We start from the raw sequence: 19,856 nt of genomic DNA, 5'->3' as shown, positions 1-19,856 counted from the left end.
GCTCTATCGGAAGGGGCGTGACTTCGCCACTCTAGAGGGCTACTTGCATTCACAACTCAGACGCACCAGTGATTCAGAAATCTGTCGAGCAGGCAAATTTGTTGTGCAGTTTTCCAAGAATAGCGACCAATTCCAATGCACACATGAAGACATGCTTTGGGATAGACTGCATCTATCCCAGGACGCTCCATTTTTACACTAGTGACAAGTAAAAAAATAATTGTGAATTTAGCGTATGAATATGCACTTCAACTAAAGGGCAGTTAATGAGGTGGATTACTTGGCCTATCCCTTGCCGTTCCAACACTGTACTAGACTTAATTTACAAATGTTAGGGAAAGTAGGCTATGGAATGTAATTGGTTATTTAACGTATCTCGTGCATAGAAAGCAAATCGATTTGAACTCAGACCATAGCTGATGTCGAAGCAACACATTTATTTGATCTCAAAACATTTACTCAGTTAAATTAAGAAAAAATACGAAACATTGGACACTTGGATACAATGACAACATTCTTGACAACCTGTGTAGCAACAACTTGCATGTGGTAGTCTTTTCAGTAATTGTGCGATTCCTCCCGAGAAAAGGGTTAATCCAACTGTCAATTGAGTCTGGGAATACCATCAGTGACAATTGACTATCTTCATCCAGTGTATATCACGGTCGAGTTTAACAAACGAATCTGAAAACACAATGTGGCAAGCAGACACCAAACTGTAAAATCCATTCGTCCCCAAAAAAAACAGTGCATAAATATAATTACAGAAATTTCATTCAGTTGAACAGTAACCGTGTGAACTCGATGGCATTCCTGGAGCTCCGATAGATTGTCATTTTTGTCTCTCTTCAGTGGAAAAAAAAAAAGTTAGATTTCCTTGACTTTCTTCACAAGCACTTTGCCGTTTGACAGGTAGGGCGCCGTTCCGTTTTCTAGTTCCTTGACCACGGCGGGTGCCACGCCGTTCTCCTTGGGGTGGGCCACGGGGAGCCGCTTGCCCTTAATGTAGGCCTGCACCCAGAAGTGGGCGAAGAGGAAGAAGAATAACGTTCCGTACATCCAGATGAGGAGGATCCACATAGGCACCTGGTAGTCGCAGTCCTTCATGAAGTAGTATTGGCTGATGTGCACCGACACCATAATGAACTGGATCTAGACAGGAGATGAACGATTCAAGTTAGACAACAATATCGTTGTAGAGCATGCCAGGGGTGCCTCAACGTATAGTCAGATGCAAAAACAAAACTTTGGGTTAAGACGGAGCCCTACCAGCTGGACGGCTGTCAAGTACTTCTTCCACCAGAGGTACTTCTGGAAGCGGGGTCCTGCAGACGAGAGCCCGTAGTAGAAGTACATAATCACGTGGACCCCTGCATTTATCATGGAGTGGAAGTTTCCCATTCCTGCGACTGGAAGACAAGTCAAAAATTGGATGAGATCTTTTTCTAAAATATTATAGATCTAACCAAACACAAAATTTAACAGCCAATCCCCCTTCTATTTACTCATATCAAGAGTTAATTTGGGTCAAATACAGACCTATAGTAGATATTCATTGAAATAGGTTGGGCATTGAGCCTTTCACACACAATTTATTTTCGAACGTAAGGCCTTTGGCTACAATGTCCATTTGACCGTTGACAGCAATGAGGTGAGAGGTTACCAGGGGTCAGGGTGATGCCCCACCACCAGGTCCAGGGCATAAACGAGTGATGGAAGACATGGAGGAACGTGATCTGGCTCTGTTTCTTTCTCAGGACAAAGAATAGCTGCAAACAAGAGCATTTACTCGTTCATTTTTAGACATTAATTGTTTAGCAATCACTCGATGTTAAGAAGTAATAAAAGGTACAAATGTTGGATTGAAACACTTACAGTGTCAAGAAGCTCAATGTACTTCGAAATATAAAAGATCCAGGATGCTCGAACCATCTGGAAAGATAGAAGTAGTGTGAGTGAATGTGAATGTTAATTTTTTTTTTTTTTAAATGGCCGCTGCATGCATAAGCAAAATCTGAATTTAATGATATTCATAGCATGCTGCGATAATGAATTTAGGTCAGTTTTTCAAGTATCAATCCATCTAGTATTAACATCGTGACACACTTGGAGCTCACAACAGAGTTTAAGGCCCAATCCCATTTCTACCCCTTACGCCTTCCCCTTACCCCTTCAAAACAAGGGGAACGGTAAGGGGAAGGGGTAGAAATGGGATTGGGCCTAAGTGTAGCCTGCAGACTAAAAGGTGTAGCATCAAGTATGACCCACAGCGATAGAAACAATGATTCAGCAGCTTACCCCGAGGGCCTGTGTGCTGCTTGAGAAGTCACACAGATCACACCGCCACGAGTACGTCGTTCCCCATCCCCACACTAAGAACTGGCAGGGCAAAACACATCACATGGGTCATCACATTTGATATCGACCAATCAACACATACCACAAAAGGTACAACAAGTAAGGCGTCGATAGGTTAGTGACTGTGTGGAACTGTATTCGGATAGACTAGTCTAGTCCTTTTCTGTTACAAAAAGAAGGAATTCACTGAAAAATAATAATATTTTGCACTTTTATTTTACATTGACACAAAAGACTGAATGGTTGGGTCATTTCAATGAGCAGGAAAAGCATTTACCTGATGCACTATGTATCCATTCATGACTACCATGGAAAAGTTGTAGACCACCATTGGGGCCTTGAGGTCGAGGGGCTTGCGGTTGGCCATGAAGCGGGGTCCCGCGTACACCGAGAGGAAGACGTAGGTCAACAAGATGAGGGTCATCAGTACGGGGCTGTGCATCAATAGGTAGCCCCTCAACCGGTCATCTGCAAATCACCAGAGCACATGGAGGCGTTGTTGCATGGACTATAGGAGAGATTACCACACAACTATGTATCAACCCAACGCAACGCAAACAGTACTCACCAGTTCTCTGTATAACGAGGGCGTGGAGCCGTAAAACATTTGACATGATTTCCTGCAGCATGGTGACGGCCTAAGTTTGTCCCCCTGAAATTCAGAAAACGAGAAAAAGGATTCAAGCTATGTTTGACATAATCCTGCCTGCCTGCGGGAGAATGGAGCCCAGCTGAGAGTGGGTAAGGGAGGTAATAAAACAACCCGGTCCAGCTGCTTCCTCCACACCGACTAAACAAACAGTCAGAGGAGACTCATTCAACACCACCACGGCCCAGGGCAGTACGCCCCGACAGGTAAGAGGCGGCAGGGGGGGGGGTAATATACACAAAGACGTTAGCATTTTCACTCAATATCATTCAACAAAAATGTAAAAAAATAATTAATGTAAATAATTGAAAATGATCGGGGAGAATGTCATGTTCAATTCAAAGCCCATGTCCAATCATACAAGAGTTTTTTTTTTAAATCCCCTGTTGCCAACTGTACAACAAGGAGGTGACTTACTGAGCAAGTCAAACAGGTAAAGAGGTGAGCCCTAGTAGCAAGCCTTCCATCTGAGGTCATAGATAGGAACTTAGCCCAGGTTGTTATCGGAAGGTGGGTGCTTCCGGTTAGGAAAGTAAAAGCATCCACCTAGGATTATACCTCAACTGCCATTCTTACTCAATGAGCTCAACGTGGAGCCGAGACGAATGAATGGAATGAACGGGTGCCGGGACACAGAAGAGACAAGAATAGGGGACAATATAGAATATAGATACAGATATAGCCAAAGTCACAGAATGATACTCCTGATTGAAACAAATAGTCCTAAATGTTAAATCCTAAACTTGGCTTGCTCTCACTTGATGTGCATCTATTAATCAAGGCACCCCAGGGTCTTGGGTAGTTACCCCAGTACACTTAAGAAAGTCTCAGACTACCCATATAGGATTCAAGTGTAATTATGTCCCTGCTAGATTCACACAAGTCACTCACCTGAGTGGAGGTCCTCAGCCCCTATATGTCCCCCAATCTGGAGTACAGCAGCTGCACTGCTGCGCAAATCAAACACCGGTCTCTCTACTCATAGAGACCAACGTGATTCCAATGAAATGCCAGTGAAGGAGGGGGGGGTGGGGGGGGGGGGAGGGGGGTGGGGGGTGCTTCACTGGCATAAAAAAAAAAAGCCTAAGCAATGTAAATCCAACCTACAGTGTGAGGTCCTTTTCACCGTCGCTGGAATTGTAGAATGTGAGGGGGACGACACCAGAGACAGAGAGACGAGAGAAGTCAAACTGGAAGGCCAAAGTGTGGGACGGCACTCTTTCGACTCTATAAACCCCAGCCCTTTACTACAGACAACGCCTTGATAGTTTCAGGCCCACACCCTGTTTCAGGCCGAGGCTCCACCTCCTTGTCCTCATCAATGGAAGTTTAGATAGGGCTTTAGATGGAGAGATCGATGGTCATTTGAATATGGGTATGGGGTCGCCGACCATGATGGCAATGATTTGCCATCATGGTTAGACTTTGTGAGTGGGGGACATGTGTTGACTGTGTGTGGGGGTGGGCGAGGGGGCAAGAGAGTTTCTATGAAGGGCTAAGACAGTATGTAGCAACCACTGACCATACTGCTATGAAGTAACCTATCAATAGTTTTGGTATTTGGGGGATAGGTTAACCCAGCACAGCATTAAATGAATGACTACAGTGTGTAAAGACTTCACAACACAGCCAAGCTGAACATGGCTGTGGGCCTGCCCACACTCATAATGACAAGCTATGCACAGTCCCGCGTGTCTGGTTCTACCTGTTTGCCGGGCATAGGGGATGGGCGTGCCATAGAGGGGAACTTGGAATTGACTGATCCATTCTGCAAGAATTGCAAGAATCTGAATGCGCACACACACACACACACGTAGGTTTTACTCTTTCTATAGAAAGAAGAGTTGAGAAGTTTATGATTATGTTTGTGTATTTATGAAACCATAAATATACACATGTAATTGTGTATATTTGTGTATAAGCATACATGTCAATTTTTTTTAAAGGTTGTACACGGCTAAGGTTTTAGAATGTCGATAGATGACGTATCGCAATGTGAGGGCAGTTTACTCAAGTCACTCATTAGTAGATTGCAGTATATATAATGAGGCCCTAGTAGAGTGAACACCTAGATTCAACAGCACCTTGGGTGAAGCGGTGGCTGCCAGCTAACAGGACTGGGGTCTCAGCCACTTAAGAAAAACAAAGCCGACAAAAGCCCCGAAACTAAAGTAATTAACAATTCCAATAGATTCTCTGAAAGACCCTGATGTCGTAAAGGTGTAGCTGTAGTTGTACGTCACCAGGTGTTTAAATCGACACATGATTCAATTATAAAGCCTAAATCATAAACGACTAATAAAGATATTCCAATATAAAAATCCAGGCACATTTAATCACAGCCAGGGAGACATCCTAGAGAACACAACTGAAATATGTAAAAAAAAAAAAAGAAAGTAGTAAAAAAAACAAAAAAAGAAAACAGCATTTAAACAAACCATATAGTTATGTTCATGGTCTAGATATGTTCTGGTAGAGATCATGATCATGCTACATGGCTAGGCTCACCGCTGTGCATTGTATTCCTCACCATACAGATCCCTGACTGTTCTAGTGGGTCTTGTGACGGGTAGGGCCCTGCCCAAATAAAGTGAATTCCATAGAAACTAGCAAACAGCCTAACAAAACGACGACTACCACGGCTCTCAGCCACAACAGTCCACGAGACCAACTGCTTGTCCTCAATTATATAATTGTCTAATTATGCATGGTAGGTGCTACTGGGGGACTAAGGCTAGGCTATGTGACCCGCAGGGCTAAATCAAATAATGGACAAGGTATTAAAACCAAAATATTTTAATGTGTGTTTTCTGAGTTGGAGAGGAGAATTTCTAGCCCTCCATTCACATGGCAGTGTGTGCCTTCATTGTTCAAATTCCATGTTCATGTTATTGGTTTACTTGATACCCTAGGCTGTGGCATGTTGAAAATGACCCTCAGGCATCTCTACATCCTTGGTCTGATCAGAATGACAAGACCTCCCTTTCAATTGATTAAATATACTACAGTGTGTATATTATTTTCTTGACAATAAATAGGACTATGTGACGTACACACACACACACACACACACACACACACACACACACACACACACACACACACACACACACACACACACACACACACACACACACACACACACACACACACACACACACACACGTTTGCGTTGTTTTCCACTAGGCATAATCGAACTTCATGGAAAGAGCTCCACATTGCTATGATCAAATAAACGAATTACAATAAACACCCTGAATCTTGTGGGCCCTAGAAGATCAACCCATCAAAGCCAACCTTCAACATTTGACCAAACACTGAAATAGCCTTAATTATCAACACGGGTCATCCACCGGTTTTTGGGGCATACGAGTGTACGAGAACTTTCAGTCAACTATTCTTTGTAAAAGGTAGCTATACATACGTCGGCCCCATTCATACCGCACAGAGAGAAACAAATCGACGGCCTGAGTGTTTGAAGTGAGACTACTTTAATTAACACTTACCTGAGGTCATATGATAGTTTCCAGGGATTAATAATTCAAGGAATAACGTGTATCAACTTAATATTAAACTCCCATAATTGTGCAACTTTAATTAAATCACATTCCCCACTAATAAGCCCAAACATGTGTATAACGTTCGAAAAGTCGTGTCTTCTCTCGGAATATTTTGCGGCGGCCTCATTGGTCAGTCTTGATGGGAAGACGCACCTGCTTCCTCCAGCATGATTAACGTCTGGGTACTCCTGGATCCTGCAGTGTGGCGTTTCCCCGGTCTACCACAATATAGTTTCCGGATCCGTACAACCTAATATCCTAGTGCCTTCGCTTGTTTGAGGTCCACAGATCGAGAATAATATGAGCAAATAAACCCCCCCCCCAAAAAAGAGACCGAGAATAAATATCGAGTTTTGACGAACAATTTCATAAAACAATATCCCGAACAGGTAACGGAAACGGATATGATTGAGTGTAACGCCCTCCCTCTTGCCGTTTAACGTATCTGAAATTCCCGCACTCTCTCGCCAATGAAGCTCATTTCCCGTTTAGGCATCCACCAACAGCGACATCGCTGATGTGTTTTTATTTACATCTGTCCCTTCCCGTCCTCTCTTTATTTTTATTGAACTACCCGTTGGTAGTTCATGCGTGCAGCTTTCTCGAGAACCACTCATCCAAACAACTTCACACCCTTCACCGCGCTTCTTTGGGTCCTCGGCACTACAGCCATACGCCATCTCTCGTTCGGTTGTTTAGAACTGAAAATCCGGTTGCCAGGACAACGTGACGTTTACACTTTAGTAGGCTACTCTATTTCTGTACGTTCACACCAAAAGCTGTAAGATGCAAAATCGCTGAACAGCTCAAAAGGCAACGTTGTCAAAAATGTTTACAGCTCATATCGCTCATGCGATCTTGCTTTTCCATTTAAAGTAGCCGCGCTCTTTGCCTAGGCGTTGAGGCAAGTGCAGTTGCTGATGCAGCCGAGTCACAAAAACACAAGATAGTCACAAGTTTGGTCAATAGAAAAATAACAATAAGCATAAATACATGAAACACTGAATAACTAGTTAATGGAGCGATTGCTTATATTCTAGATTATAGCGTTCTAGCGCTCAAATTATGTTCTATAAATGAAGATGCGGCCAACCTCTTTGGCCACATCGTCCCACGCCTTTGCTTTCTAATTCCTACCCCTGTAAATGAACAGGCTTAGGCCTATACGATGGCCTGCAACAGCTGCAATTATTCTTTCACGCACCAGAATGAAGGAACACATGTTTTGGTAGGAACTACGAACTAAAGTTTGCGCGTATGTTTACTGGGACCCACGCCGGCGAGAGACATCTACATTCCGATTGTCTGGCGGTCATTTACAGCCGAAACGCTACTAGCTCATTTGCACAGAGTTGAGCTGTTTTCAACTTTACAGCAAGCTATCGCTCAAGCATTTTATCGCTCCTATCGCTTTATCGCGCATGTCTAATACAAAGTGTATGGGTCTTTATCGCTCAAAACGCTAGCTTTTGGTTTGAACGTACAGTTACTGTACGTTCACACCAAAAGCTGTAAATGATGCAAAATCGCAGAATACCTCAAAACGCAACGCTGTCCAAAATATTTATATCATCGCCCATCACGTGAACCATTTTAAAATTCTATCTTGCTCCTCAAAACATTCCGATTGGTTGTCGGGTCATTTACTAGCCTGGCGATGTCATACTCATAATTCTAGTCAGAATATGAGTCTGAGACCGAACCATTGGGCTGTGATTATAGGGCGGAACTCAACTGAGCGCACGTTCGAAGAAGTAGAAAAAGAAGATGGACATAAACGATTTATGCCGGTTTTGTAAAAATAATTTAAGGATACACGGACAAATTGGCAACACGGTCAGCATTTTTGAGAAAAAAAGTAAAAGCGCTGAGCGCTCTTTGGTGACGTGGTTGATTACGTTAATGTGTATCATCTGTCCATCAACGTATAAAGCCCGCCCTTACAATTTGATTGGTCAGATCACTTTTTGATCTGACCAAATACCTCCCAACGAGCTCAATTCCAGACTGAATCTCCAGACCAAATATTTTGTGGGCGGAGTTCAGGCTGGTATCCAGGCTTGTCATTTACTGTACGTTCACACCAAAAGCTATAAAGCGTTTCGAGCGATAAACGCCCATTCACTTTCTATTAGACATGCTCGATAAAGGGATAGGAGCGATAAAACGCTTGAGCGATAGCTTTAAAACTAAAGCTGTAAATTAGAGTTGAAAACAGCTCAACTCTCTATGCAAATGAGCTAGTAGCGTTTCGGCTGTAAATGACCGCCAGCCAATCGGAATGTAGATGTCTCGCCGGCGTGGGTTCCGGTAAAAATACGCGCCAGAGTGATATGAGCTGTAAATATATTTGACAGCATGGCGTTTTGAGCTATTCAGCGATTTTGAGTCTTTTACAGCTTTCGGTGTGAACGTACAGTTACAGCTAAATCGAGCTATTTGCATAGAGTTGGACTGTTTTCAACTCTCATTTACAGCTTTAAAGCTATAGCTCAAGCATTCTATCGCTCTTAAGGCTTTATCGTCCATGTCTTAAAGAAACTGAATGGGCGTTTATCGCTCGTAACGCTTTTTCGCTTTTGGTGTGAACGTACAGGCAGTTAATTAGCAACAAAGCCATAGGCTACTATGTTCCCCTCATATGACATACCTTGCTGAATCGCAACACTTGGTTATTAGTCTACAGGAGGCAAAAGATGAGACCTATGGGTTCCACAAAAATACCGTTTCCTATTAATAATTAAGATGATTAAGATTGTTATGTTGACATAAGGTTCAGCAGGGTGCAGGATAAGGATGTAGGCTCTTCAGTACTAAGCACAAAGAAGTCCTGATACCTATGACAACAGCGTCATCTTGTGGTGGAGGATAGCAAAACATTTATAATCGTTGACCAACCCGCATCAGACGTCAATGTCAAACTTAAAAATAAAACAACGGGACCAGCTGTAAGCGTGGCCTGTAAGCAAAATAAACATAAACTAATAACACAAAAATAATCAAATAAAAATGAGACCAAAAAAATGTAGGCCTATTAGACCAAAAAAATATCAACCAAGCCTACGCATGACAATTGAAACTTATGCCCATTGATGTGATATATCCACGGGGGGGCTCTTATCTCCGCCTCTAATGCACACGGAGGAGGAGCAACATGTGCTTGATCTGTGTTCATCCGCTGTCACCACCCCGTGCGGCCGCTCCACGGGAAAACTAAACTCATAGGTGGAGGAGAGAGGGAAACTAAACTGATCAACGAGCAGGGCGCAAGCAGAAGAGTTGACACAGAGTCGGCGTTACTTCAGACCCTCCGTTAACTGGTAGAATTAAAGGAGTAGGTAGCCCTTTCAGGATTGCGTTCGCTGTTTTGACAGTGAAGGGAAGCGAGTGGAATGAGAAACGGCCTCTGCACGTACAGTGTTTTTCTAACAAAGTAAAGTCCATCTACACTTTATGGATTTCTAACGCGTGGACTTGCTTGGCACGACGTTCAAGGTAAAGGATGGCCTCGGTTGAATGGAAATGCTTTTGTATGTTGATATAATCTCAGTCAAACATTGAAGGCTGTGTCTCAGTTGCACAATATTATACTTTTGTGATTCTTGTTGTTTCGTAACCAAAGAATCTGGCCATGTTTTGACTATCACACAACGTGAGTCATAATAACAACGCCTCCAGCATATTATGTAAGTTTCAGGCCGGATTTTTCAGTCTTCCTTGACACCCACCTATTTTTCTATACAAGGCAAACTGTGGCTGCAGCCGGAACACACACACACACACACACACACACACACACACACACACACACACACACACACACACACACACACACACACACACACACACACACACACACACACACACACACACACACACACACACACACACACACACACACACACACACAGTAAAAAAAAAAAAAGTATTCGTTTTCATTCAGCATTAATTTGTTTTTGCTTTAAAATGACTTTTCGTTTACCCCCACTCCCAGGGTACTGTCATGACCTTTGACAATCGTTCATCTCATCACTCGAGGTGACAACCTGGATCCAAGCCAACTATTACCTTACTCTTAAAGAGGTCTGGGGACCTGACCCACACCCCCCCTCCCGCGGGGTCGTGTCGTCAGAGGGACCAGGGGGGGGGGTGTGTGTGTGTGTGTGTGCGGTGCGACCGCATCATGGAAGTGCTTCGGAAGTCCTCAGAATTCGCTGCGGAGGTGCTGGACGTGTTTGACCGCTCGGTGAGCGACAAGGAGCTGGTGTTCCAGGCCAAGGCGCTGTACCGAGACTACGTCCTCTGCAGGCTCAACCAACACGGGTTTGGGTGGGCCAGGAGCGAGCTCCACTTCCCCTCCACCAGTGCAGCACTGGCCGAGGTGTCTCTGGTGCTCCTGTATCTCGGTGAGAATGAAGAGATGAACGTGCAACACGCATGTCGAACCTGAAGGGCAATCAGTAGATTCTAGATCTAGATTCTAGTAGATTCTAGTTGATGTATCTCGTGAGAATAAAGTGATTAATGTGCAACACGAATGTCAAACCTGAAGGGTCATCAGTGTATTCTAGGTCTAGGCGGGTCAATGAGTCACAAAATGCCTTGACCGTTCACAATTTTGTGTTTATTGGTAGGCCGACTGTATTCCTCATGCGGCCTTTACCCCTGGGTGTGTGTGCATCCTATTGGTCATCAGAGTTCCCCTTTCAATGCTCAGGTGGAAGTGCTGAACATAAGCTGCATAGTGCATTCCATGCATGAATTATGGCTAGCGGCTACCACCCTTGATTATGCAGATATGGATTCAAGGGGAGATCTGGTTGATTCTGAATGACATAAAACAGTTTGCCTTAATGGCTTGAACTGTACAAATGCAAACATTGTGCTCATTGTGTCGGTAACTTGGGACCATTTGTTGGTTAGTATGACATATGCTAGAGGGTGATATGTGGTTTATTTGAGACTATGATCTTGGAATTAACATGATTTGTCATCAACTTTAGAGAATGGGTGAAATTTTCTTAACGCATCTTCTCTCTCCTCTCTCTGGGTTCTTCTTCCACTGTTACCTAGGCGATGAGTTGGAGTGTATGCACCCAAGTCTCTACAGGAACGTGGCTCGGCAACTCAACATTTCTGTTGCCATGGAGAATATGGTATCGGATGCCTTCATTGCTGTGGCAACAGAGATCTTTTCAACAGGTACACATATTTAGCCATACGTGGGCGGCGTCTGTGACGTTGGTGCGACCGACTCAAGGGCAGGCAGGGTCTCCTTTTGTGGGCAGACAGTCTTGACTAGGCATCGGTCGGAAGGGGAATCTCTTGGGGAAAAGAGATGGGTTAAAAATAACCTAAGCGTCAGGAAGTGCCACATCCCTGTTTGCGTAATCATCCTTCAATTCAGTTTTTTTAGTTGCATACATGTCACCAAATCCCAAAGCCTAAAGAAGCCAAGCCAAAGACAAACTCATGACTACTGTGAAGTGGGTTGCTTTTTAAAATTTCTGTGTCAAAAAGTGCACCAAAACCGGCTGGCCGGTTTTACCTGAGGACTTGAGTCTGTATTGTCCAAGTCCTTCCCCTGCTCTGCCTCACAATCTGCAGCTTTGAAACATAGGAAGACCAGGCAAATCTTTTTATGACCATTAACTTCCAATATGATTTACAGTTGGCCAGAGTGCTTATTCGTCCTTCCCTTTATTCAAAATAATTAAAATAATTATGACCATGTGACGTTTGATATTTTTGTTCTTCTTGTTTTTCTTGATTTGATCATAGTTAATCGTTATTGTATGAGAGGCATTAACGATATTCCTAAGGGATCCAAACGTCCACACCCCTCTGTCTGGTGCACAGATATTTCACTCTAGTACTCTTTGAACCCTATCCCCTCTGGCATTCAGAGCTGTGCTGCAGTCGTATCTGAGTGCCGCACTCATCTCGGCATTCCTTGACACCTAATGTCTGTCGCACAAAAGAAGCCTTTGTAGATTTCACAAGAGGAATTCTTGCAGCGAGACCGTTTAAATGTAACCGACTGACAAAGGATGGATAACTTTGTAACGAGAAGAGAGTCGGGAGTGCTCGTAAATGTCCCTGCGATGCAAAAGAAACGCAGAGAACCCGAGAGGTCCACTTTGGCACATTGCCTGGAAAGATCAAAAATAAGATACTTGTTTTTTTTCAGAGTAGCATGCTTGGGTTTCTGGTTGAATACGTCGCTGTCCCTGCATCACTAGAGAGCAATTTTTAGAATGGCGTGGGATTCCATCTTAAGAATAACAGACCACTGATCCTTGCCTGCCCCGGCTTTCTGCTCTGACAACTCACTGTAGATGGAAAGATATTGCTATTTTCTACACACTTGTCTGACCGAAACTATTTATGGTGTGTGATTGTTCCACTCGATGTCTCCCGTTGCTTGAAAAAGGAAATATCTTAGAATCCTCAATCCATCATTGTGGAACTATAATGGGATGAACTTTAAATGTTTTTTTGCTTTTGTAACTCTAAATATAAAACTGAGTAGAAAGCATGCTCTACTAAGTTAGTTAGACAGTCACATTCCACACACAAGTCATGATCACGGATGAGTGTTAATGGTTGTTAACAAAGGCATTGCCATTGGTCTGTGTAGTGGTGCCTCCATTTTCAGTAATAATCCAACTACAGTCACTGCTTCCTCTCCTTCTCTAGAATTACATTACATTTAGGGCATACAGCTGACCCTTTATTCAAAGCGACTTACAATAAGTACATTTGTCCGAAGAAGGGGAAACAATATATGGCTCTCGGTACAGTAAAAATGTTCATAGAACCATATGCCATCACTAGTAATCGTTAGCCAAGTCCCGTATACAACAAACTAATTGAATTCAATGCATTCATTCATTCATTCATTCATTCATTAGTTCAAACGAAACTCCTTATCCTTCCTGCTCGTCTAAACAGTTTTAACCCTCCGACGTCTGTCACGACGGTCTATATTTGGGGCCGGCTTTCTCAGAACGGGGGCGGGATCCTCGCACCAGGTGACCTGGATGTCTCCTGTGGACACTTATCGGCTCTAAGCTCTCCTCTCCGACCTCTCCTCTCCGGGTGCCCGGCCTGGGCCCCGGTCCGCTGTGCTCGGGTCAGCAGAGAGCAGAGTATCGGCCCTGAGGTGTACTCGGGGCTTAGGGAGCCTAATGCTAATTGGGACCTGGCGTCGTCGTTGCGTCACTGATCCGTGCCGTTATAACACCCCCCTGCTGGCATGGCAACGCGGCGGGATGTTCTCCAGACCTGAGCTCTTTTTGAAGTCGGCTTTATTTATTAGCTTTATTTATTAGCTTTATTTATTTTTCAAGAGCGATCAGGGAAGATGATATTAAATGCGATGCATTGTATAAAGAGAGTGTGTGTGGGTGGGGGGGTCGTGTGGTGACTCCCCACACACCCAAACACCCTTCCCCGTTATTGTCCTGGAGTTGTGAAAGCCCTCCTGAAACACCTCCTTACTTTTTATTTATTAACACGTGCGTCATGTAACACGGCAACTAGCAAGACATCTTATCAGGCGCATAAATGTAAAAAGTGTTGACACAAGGCTGGTATTTGCCATTTACTTCAGTGCAAGGTCCACTGCCTGGCCTACATACTGTATGTCTAGTCACTAGGAACTGGTTCAGAATGAGTTGTTTGCCTCCAAAATTATTAGTTTGGTTGTAATGAGTATGATATCTAACCATGATTTAAATGATTGATTGACGCCTGAATTCAACTTCCCGTGTGATTTTGATGAATAATCCATCAATAATCTACAATCGAATCAAAATATGTTTCTCTCTGTCTGCCTGTATGTATATGTGTATATAAGTGGATGTATTTTAAACAATATTTCCATTTATTAGTATATACAATATTAGCACACTTGGATATAAATCCAACATGAAGAGTTGTGTTTACGCCAATTAAAGCCATTTATAAGTGTTCATATTCTCTTCTTAAATTGTGCATGTGTCTGTGTGTCATTCTCTTTCTAATGGTGTAAGACATCGGTGTCTTTCTCTCGCCCAAGGTATAACATGGGGCAAGGTGGTGTCCATGTTCGCAGTGGCGGCGGGCCTGGCTGTGGATTGTGTGCGGCAGGGCCGGCCAGCCACCGTGCACGTCCTTGTGGACAGCCTTGGCCAGCTGGTCCGCAGGTACCTGGTGCCCTGGCTCAAGAGAAAGGGAGGCTGGGTGAGTGAGTGCAACACTGAGTATGCAGACTATTGCCTGCACTGTATACTCAAGGATTTATAGATCGTTATGCAAGTCCCCTATACGGTAGTCCTTCTAAATGATCAGATGGAAATTTATGTTGGAAGATGGTGTGTGTGTGTGTGTGTGTGTGTGTGTGTGTGTGTGTGTGTGTGTGTGTGTGTGTGTGTGTGTGTGTGTGTGTGTGTGTGTGTGTGTGTGTGTGTGTGTGTGTGTGTGTGTGTGTGTGTGTGTGTGTGTGTGTGTGATATCTATCGCTGGTCAGCCTTTCATAGGAAAATACTGCCCCCTATTGGCTGATTAACCATATTAAAGCTAAACTTGGACTTTTCATTAGCAAACCCAGTATTCCATCAAAAGTAATCACATTTTGAAGAGATCTCTCTCTTTCTTTCATTCTCTCTCCCCCCGCCCCTTTCCCTCTCCAGACTGAAATTAGTAAATGTGTCATAAAGAAGGACGTCATCTCTGAACACCACTGGCTGTCCTCCACTGTGGAGTCCTTGAAGTACTTTCTCACTACAGTTTACGTATACGTCATGAAGGAACAATGATCTGATGGGACAAAGACAGTTTGCCCAGGCTCCAGCTTGCTTAGGCTTAAGTTATTTGAGATGAACACAGCTGCAGTGTGGAACAGACCCAACTTGACATAACGGTTTGTTGCTGAATGGCCATCAACAAATGTATCATCAGCATTAACGTCATGCCTCTCGGATAAGTCCATAATAGGTGGCTACGCTTCATTCAAAGCTTGGTCACAATTATACTTTCATCGCATGATTCATTTTTTTTGTTGCCGGATTGTTTCAAACACATTTTGTCCAAAGACGTGCATGTCCATCAATGCAGTAAAAGCAGCTGGGTCCAGTTTTGTTGCACCTAATGCACTTTGTGACGTTACTTCCCACTGGTTTACTACAACTTCACTGCCTGAAGCGGTCTGCTTCTCAAGAGGAAATGTCTGGTGCTTGGGGGGAACTACCAAACCGATTCGGGAGAATCAGATATGTGTATATGGTGAACCTTGATGCTTTAAGAGTCTAAGCTTGTCGTTTTTGTTCAATCTTAGCATCGTGCAGAAAAAGTGATTGCTCTTCGCTTCAGCTCTACATAGGAATTTACTGTTTTAAACAGCTAAGTGACAACTATCAGGCTGTCATTCCTATTTTTTTTGGGAGGACTCCATGTGGCAAATAGGTTTCGTTCCAGAGAAGGAATGAGGTTATTTTTTAACTGCCATCAACTGTGTTGCACTTTAGGAGGTTTTCTGATGCGATTGTGTTCTACTACAGTGCACCCAGTTCTCCTTCCCAAACATCATAACCACCGTGACCAAAAAAAACGATGAGTGATGCTTATAGATATTGAGTCTAACTGTTGTGCCCGGTGTAAGTAACATTTGTGGTTTTCCACTGCAACATTTCACAATGTTGCATATGTAGGTGATTATTATTTTCAAATCTGTAAATAGTTTTATTTATAATTTTAGCAATCGGAGCAATTGTGGTATTTCATTGACTCTGACAGCAATTATTGATTGTATAGTGTGCCTATTGGTTGTCACTTTAACTGTTAAATTATTTACGCGTCTGATTTTTCTTTTTTTACTCTGAAATAAACTTTCAACATATTATCAAAATGCCAGCATTTGAGTCATGTTTCAATTATGCCACTTAAGCGTGTTAGTAATGTCCATTAATAATATCCTTAAAATACATCTGCCAAAGAGTTGGTCTCGCCCTGTCTATCCGTCCGTCTGTGTGTGGGTAGCTTCACATCAGTCTGCTCAAACCGGGGTGTATGATCGGCTTTTTCCATTTTCTATCATTTACCTATTATGCAGGTATTTAGGGAAGAGAAAATCTGCAGTGCCATGTGGAAAAAAAATTACTTGAGGTTTAAATTCTGTGTTGACTAGAATCTGTAGTAGCCTACTACACTAATTAAAATCCCCTTCTGAAAGCCTATTCAACAGATTATCTTTAATTTTGTAACAGGGTGGTACAGTTAGGATTTAGTTTCCACTTAGTGTTATAGTTGTCAACCAATGATGTTTGATATACCTGTTTGTAGATTCCGTTATAAACTTGCATGGGAATGGGATTGCGGATGGTTTGCAAGGTTTAGATTCTAGTGTGGCAATTGGCCACAGGGTGGCAGTATTGCTACTATATAGTGCTACGCACAGTGCATCATGGTATTTTGTTTCTCGTGTTTACCAGTGGACTGGACATTGGACAACTCGTTGGTCTTTGCCGTGACGTCATGTGGCTCCGTTGTGTGTGAATGGCCTCTGGACATTTGCTGCCGGTGGTTGCTGTTTGGAGCACTTATAATATGGCGATACCAGTGGGTATTGGTGGATGGCCGTGTTTATGCTTTGCGGCGTCAGTCGCCAACGTGGGCGTATGGTTCAACGTGGTGTGTTTGTTCTGCACTGTGGGTTATAGAGAGGCTACAGGCGAAATAAAAGTCCGCTAGAAACTACGAGAGGGTTCGCTTGACCTAGTTCAAGTTTGAAATGTATGTGCAAGTTATTTAATGTACCGAGTCATTTAATGTCCATTATAAAAGCTGTTCATGTTTAGTGGCGATATATGGCCTACTTCATATTTCCTGATTAGTCAATACCACTGCCGTATTCATATTCCTTTATCCAATTGTTTTCTGGAAATTGGAGGTGAATATGTGAAGCACTGTACGCATTCAAGCTAGTATAAACTGTCACTAGGACTGAAAATATGTCTTCCACAATAAATTCTACAAAAACACCGAAAGTCAGTGTCCTGGCCCTACTGCATCTAATTCCACGGGCTTCATGACGTTGGATATCTCCGTAACGGAGCCAATCATTTTGATTGCAAAGAAAACATAGAAATTCAAAACACTTTCAATACATTTTGTTCACGTGTTGAACTGTATGGCGGCCAAGTGAACAGCGAGATTCCATGTAGTGTAAATGCAACATGAAGTCAAGTCTCGTTTATACAAAACATGCTTATACATAAACAAACCATCCAATAGTGTATTAAATATTCTCCTTTGTCCCTTGTGATGACCCATAACCCAATGTGCAACGCAACGTTTTGAGGTTGGAATATTGTTGCATGATTTTTTTTATTTCCGGACACATAAATTGCAGACTCGGTAATTTTTTTTTAGCACCAACACAGAAAGTGGTCTTCGTATTTAAAGGGGACATATTCTACCACCAGGTGTGAGTGTGATTAGCCTTACAAGTCGTTTAGAAAATCTGCCACATATGACACCATTAGTGGGTGTGTCCACCTAGATCTGTGCTGGATAGATGAGCAACGTTTACTTCAGTCCACTTGGTTGGCTGGTAGACTGATCTATCCAGCACAGATCTAGGTGGACACGCCCACTGCTGATGTCATATGGGGCAGATTTTCGAAACGGCTTGTAAGGACTAATCACACTCACACCTGGGGGTATAATATGTCCCCTTTAAACTAATCTGCTTCAAGGCAAGCGACTGTAGGTGACGTGCAGATGCTGCGTCATTGGCTGCTTCTCCGTTGACATGGAAAGCGTCTGCTCCAGCTTCCCATCTGGGTGGAGCTGGAAACAAGGGGTCAGCATTTCAGGCTGAGGACACAAGCAGGCAGCACCAGGGAAACAAACGTTGCAGCTCATTGTTGAGCGCATGGATTTAAATGAGACCCTTACGTAGACGTATTTAGTGTGTAAAAATGTCTAGACACACCACTTCGGGTATTCTTTTTAATAGAACGGTCTCAGTAAAGTACAATTATTAGCCGTGTAACAAGGTATCCTAGAGCATTTTTCATAAATTAAAGATCATGCTGATGAAGTGTAGGCCTATATCTGGGCTTCTTACCAGACTGGTAGAATGGGCACGCCAATGAAGCCATCGATAAGGTGGAGCAGGTAGGAGCACTGACACAGGGTATCAATGAAGATCAAATACTTCAGTGTTTGAGACTGCAGTTTCAAGGTTTCAACCCGTTCTTTATAGAGCGGCGAAGTCACGCCTCTTCCGGTAGAGCCAATGGGACCAATGAGATCGAAAAATAAGGGGTTCTAATAGAGAGAAAGTAATTATTTTCTGGTCCCAGCCTTTATAGGCCCTGGATTACATATTTGTGGTTTGTGGATTTAAATGACAATTTTTCATGCAAAGAAAAATAAAAAATTTCGCAAAGAAGTTTGATAATGTTAGGTTTTGTGTGAGGCCGCTCGGTGAACTACAGCTCTCCCCCAGAGCCCGTCTACGAAGAGCCTGGGCACTCCCTATGCGCCCCATTGTACCGATTTTGGTTGTAGTTCCATGAGACATCCACTGGGGGTGATCGCGGGCGAGTCCAGATTGAATGGGAGTCTATGGGGCTAAACGGCTAATTATGCCTCTTTCACCTGCTTGTCGTTGAAATATCGCAAATTTTATTGTAGATTCCGCAAGTTCAATATAGATTATGGTTCAAAAGTCAAATGAGTGAGTACTTCCTTTCGATTTCTTACAGTTTGGGCCGTTGTTGGCCATACACGCTAGCATTCTGCTAATGAATGCTGATTGGTCAGGGACGGACTTGCGACTGATTACGACCAGAGACCCCTCTTACGGCATCTGAAGCTGAAGAGCAATCAGAAACGTGTTAACTCAATTTTTGAGTACTGTATTTATATTTTCCTGCAGGTCCTTTTATTTTTTAGATAGTATGTATGGTGAAAGTACATGGGCATAAATGGAATTTCTTCCATTTCTTGTGTTCAATGTTCAATGTGTTGTATGGTATGACCACCTTAAATAATACAGTCAATATCCCGCTCAATATCATTTAATCTGTCATTGTCTATTTTTCGAAAATAAAGATAGTTTAAAAAAGAAATGCCTCGTAAATGTGCAATGATAAACTGCACTTACAGTGGAAACGGATTGTCCGTCTTTTCGTTTACCAAGGACAGAAAAAGGTAACGTTCTTGCTTGCTCCTGTATATGAATGGTCCTAGGCTACCTGAGGCTTCACCTGGTAAGGAAAGTTGCGCTGGAGCCAATA

At 43.2% G+C, this 19,856-nt stretch overlaps 2 protein-coding genes across 5 annotated transcripts; one reads left to right on the top strand and one right to left on the bottom strand.

Annotated features, from left to right (window-relative positions):
- Positions 1-417: 417 nt before the first annotated feature.
- On the bottom strand, positions 418-6,764 carry elovl1a (ELOVL fatty acid elongase 1a). 3 transcript variants are annotated; one of them, XM_060058286.1, is made up of 8 exons: positions 6,514-6,764; positions 2,927-3,010; positions 2,636-2,826; positions 2,299-2,379; positions 1,876-1,932; positions 1,664-1,769; positions 1,270-1,409; positions 418-1,152 (listed from the first exon to the last, which is right to left on the bottom strand). In XM_060058286.1, the coding sequence occupies exons 2-8, from the start codon at positions 2,985-2,987 to the stop codon at positions 868-870; spliced, it is 921 nt and encodes a 306-aa protein (XP_059914269.1). In that variant the 5' UTR covers positions 2,988-3,010; positions 6,514-6,764; the 3' UTR covers positions 418-867. The 3 variants fall into 3 exon arrangements, with proteins under 3 accessions (XP_059914269.1, XP_059914271.1, XP_059914270.1); XM_060058288.1 differs by lacking the exon at positions 6,514-6,764 and adding an exon at positions 4,115-4,228; XM_060058287.1 differs by lacking the exon at positions 6,514-6,764 and adding an exon at positions 3,899-4,050.
- On the top strand, positions 5,051-16,456 carry LOC132462649 (bcl-2-related ovarian killer protein homolog B-like). 2 transcript variants are annotated; one of them, XM_060058290.1, is made up of 5 exons: positions 5,051-5,178; positions 10,562-10,973; positions 11,641-11,769; positions 14,630-14,793; positions 15,243-16,456. In XM_060058290.1, exons 2-5 carry the CDS (start codon positions 10,751-10,753, stop codon positions 15,366-15,368), a joined length of 642 nt encoding a protein of 213 aa, XP_059914273.1. In that variant the 5' UTR covers positions 5,051-5,178; positions 10,562-10,750; the 3' UTR covers positions 15,369-16,456. The 2 variants fall into 2 exon arrangements, with proteins under 2 accessions (XP_059914273.1, XP_059914272.1); XM_060058289.1 differs by lacking the exon at positions 5,051-5,178 and adding an exon at positions 9,698-10,062.
- The last annotated feature ends 3,400 nt before the right edge of the window (positions 16,457-19,856 follow it).

Source organism: Gadus macrocephalus, chromosome 8 (genome assembly GCF_031168955.1).
Source record: "Gadus macrocephalus chromosome 8, ASM3116895v1".
Classification (NCBI taxonomy): domain Eukaryota; kingdom Metazoa; phylum Chordata; class Actinopteri; order Gadiformes; family Gadidae; genus Gadus; species Gadus macrocephalus.
The sequence above is the reverse complement of the archived record's forward strand: the minus strand, read 5'-3'. Positions and strand labels throughout refer to the sequence as shown.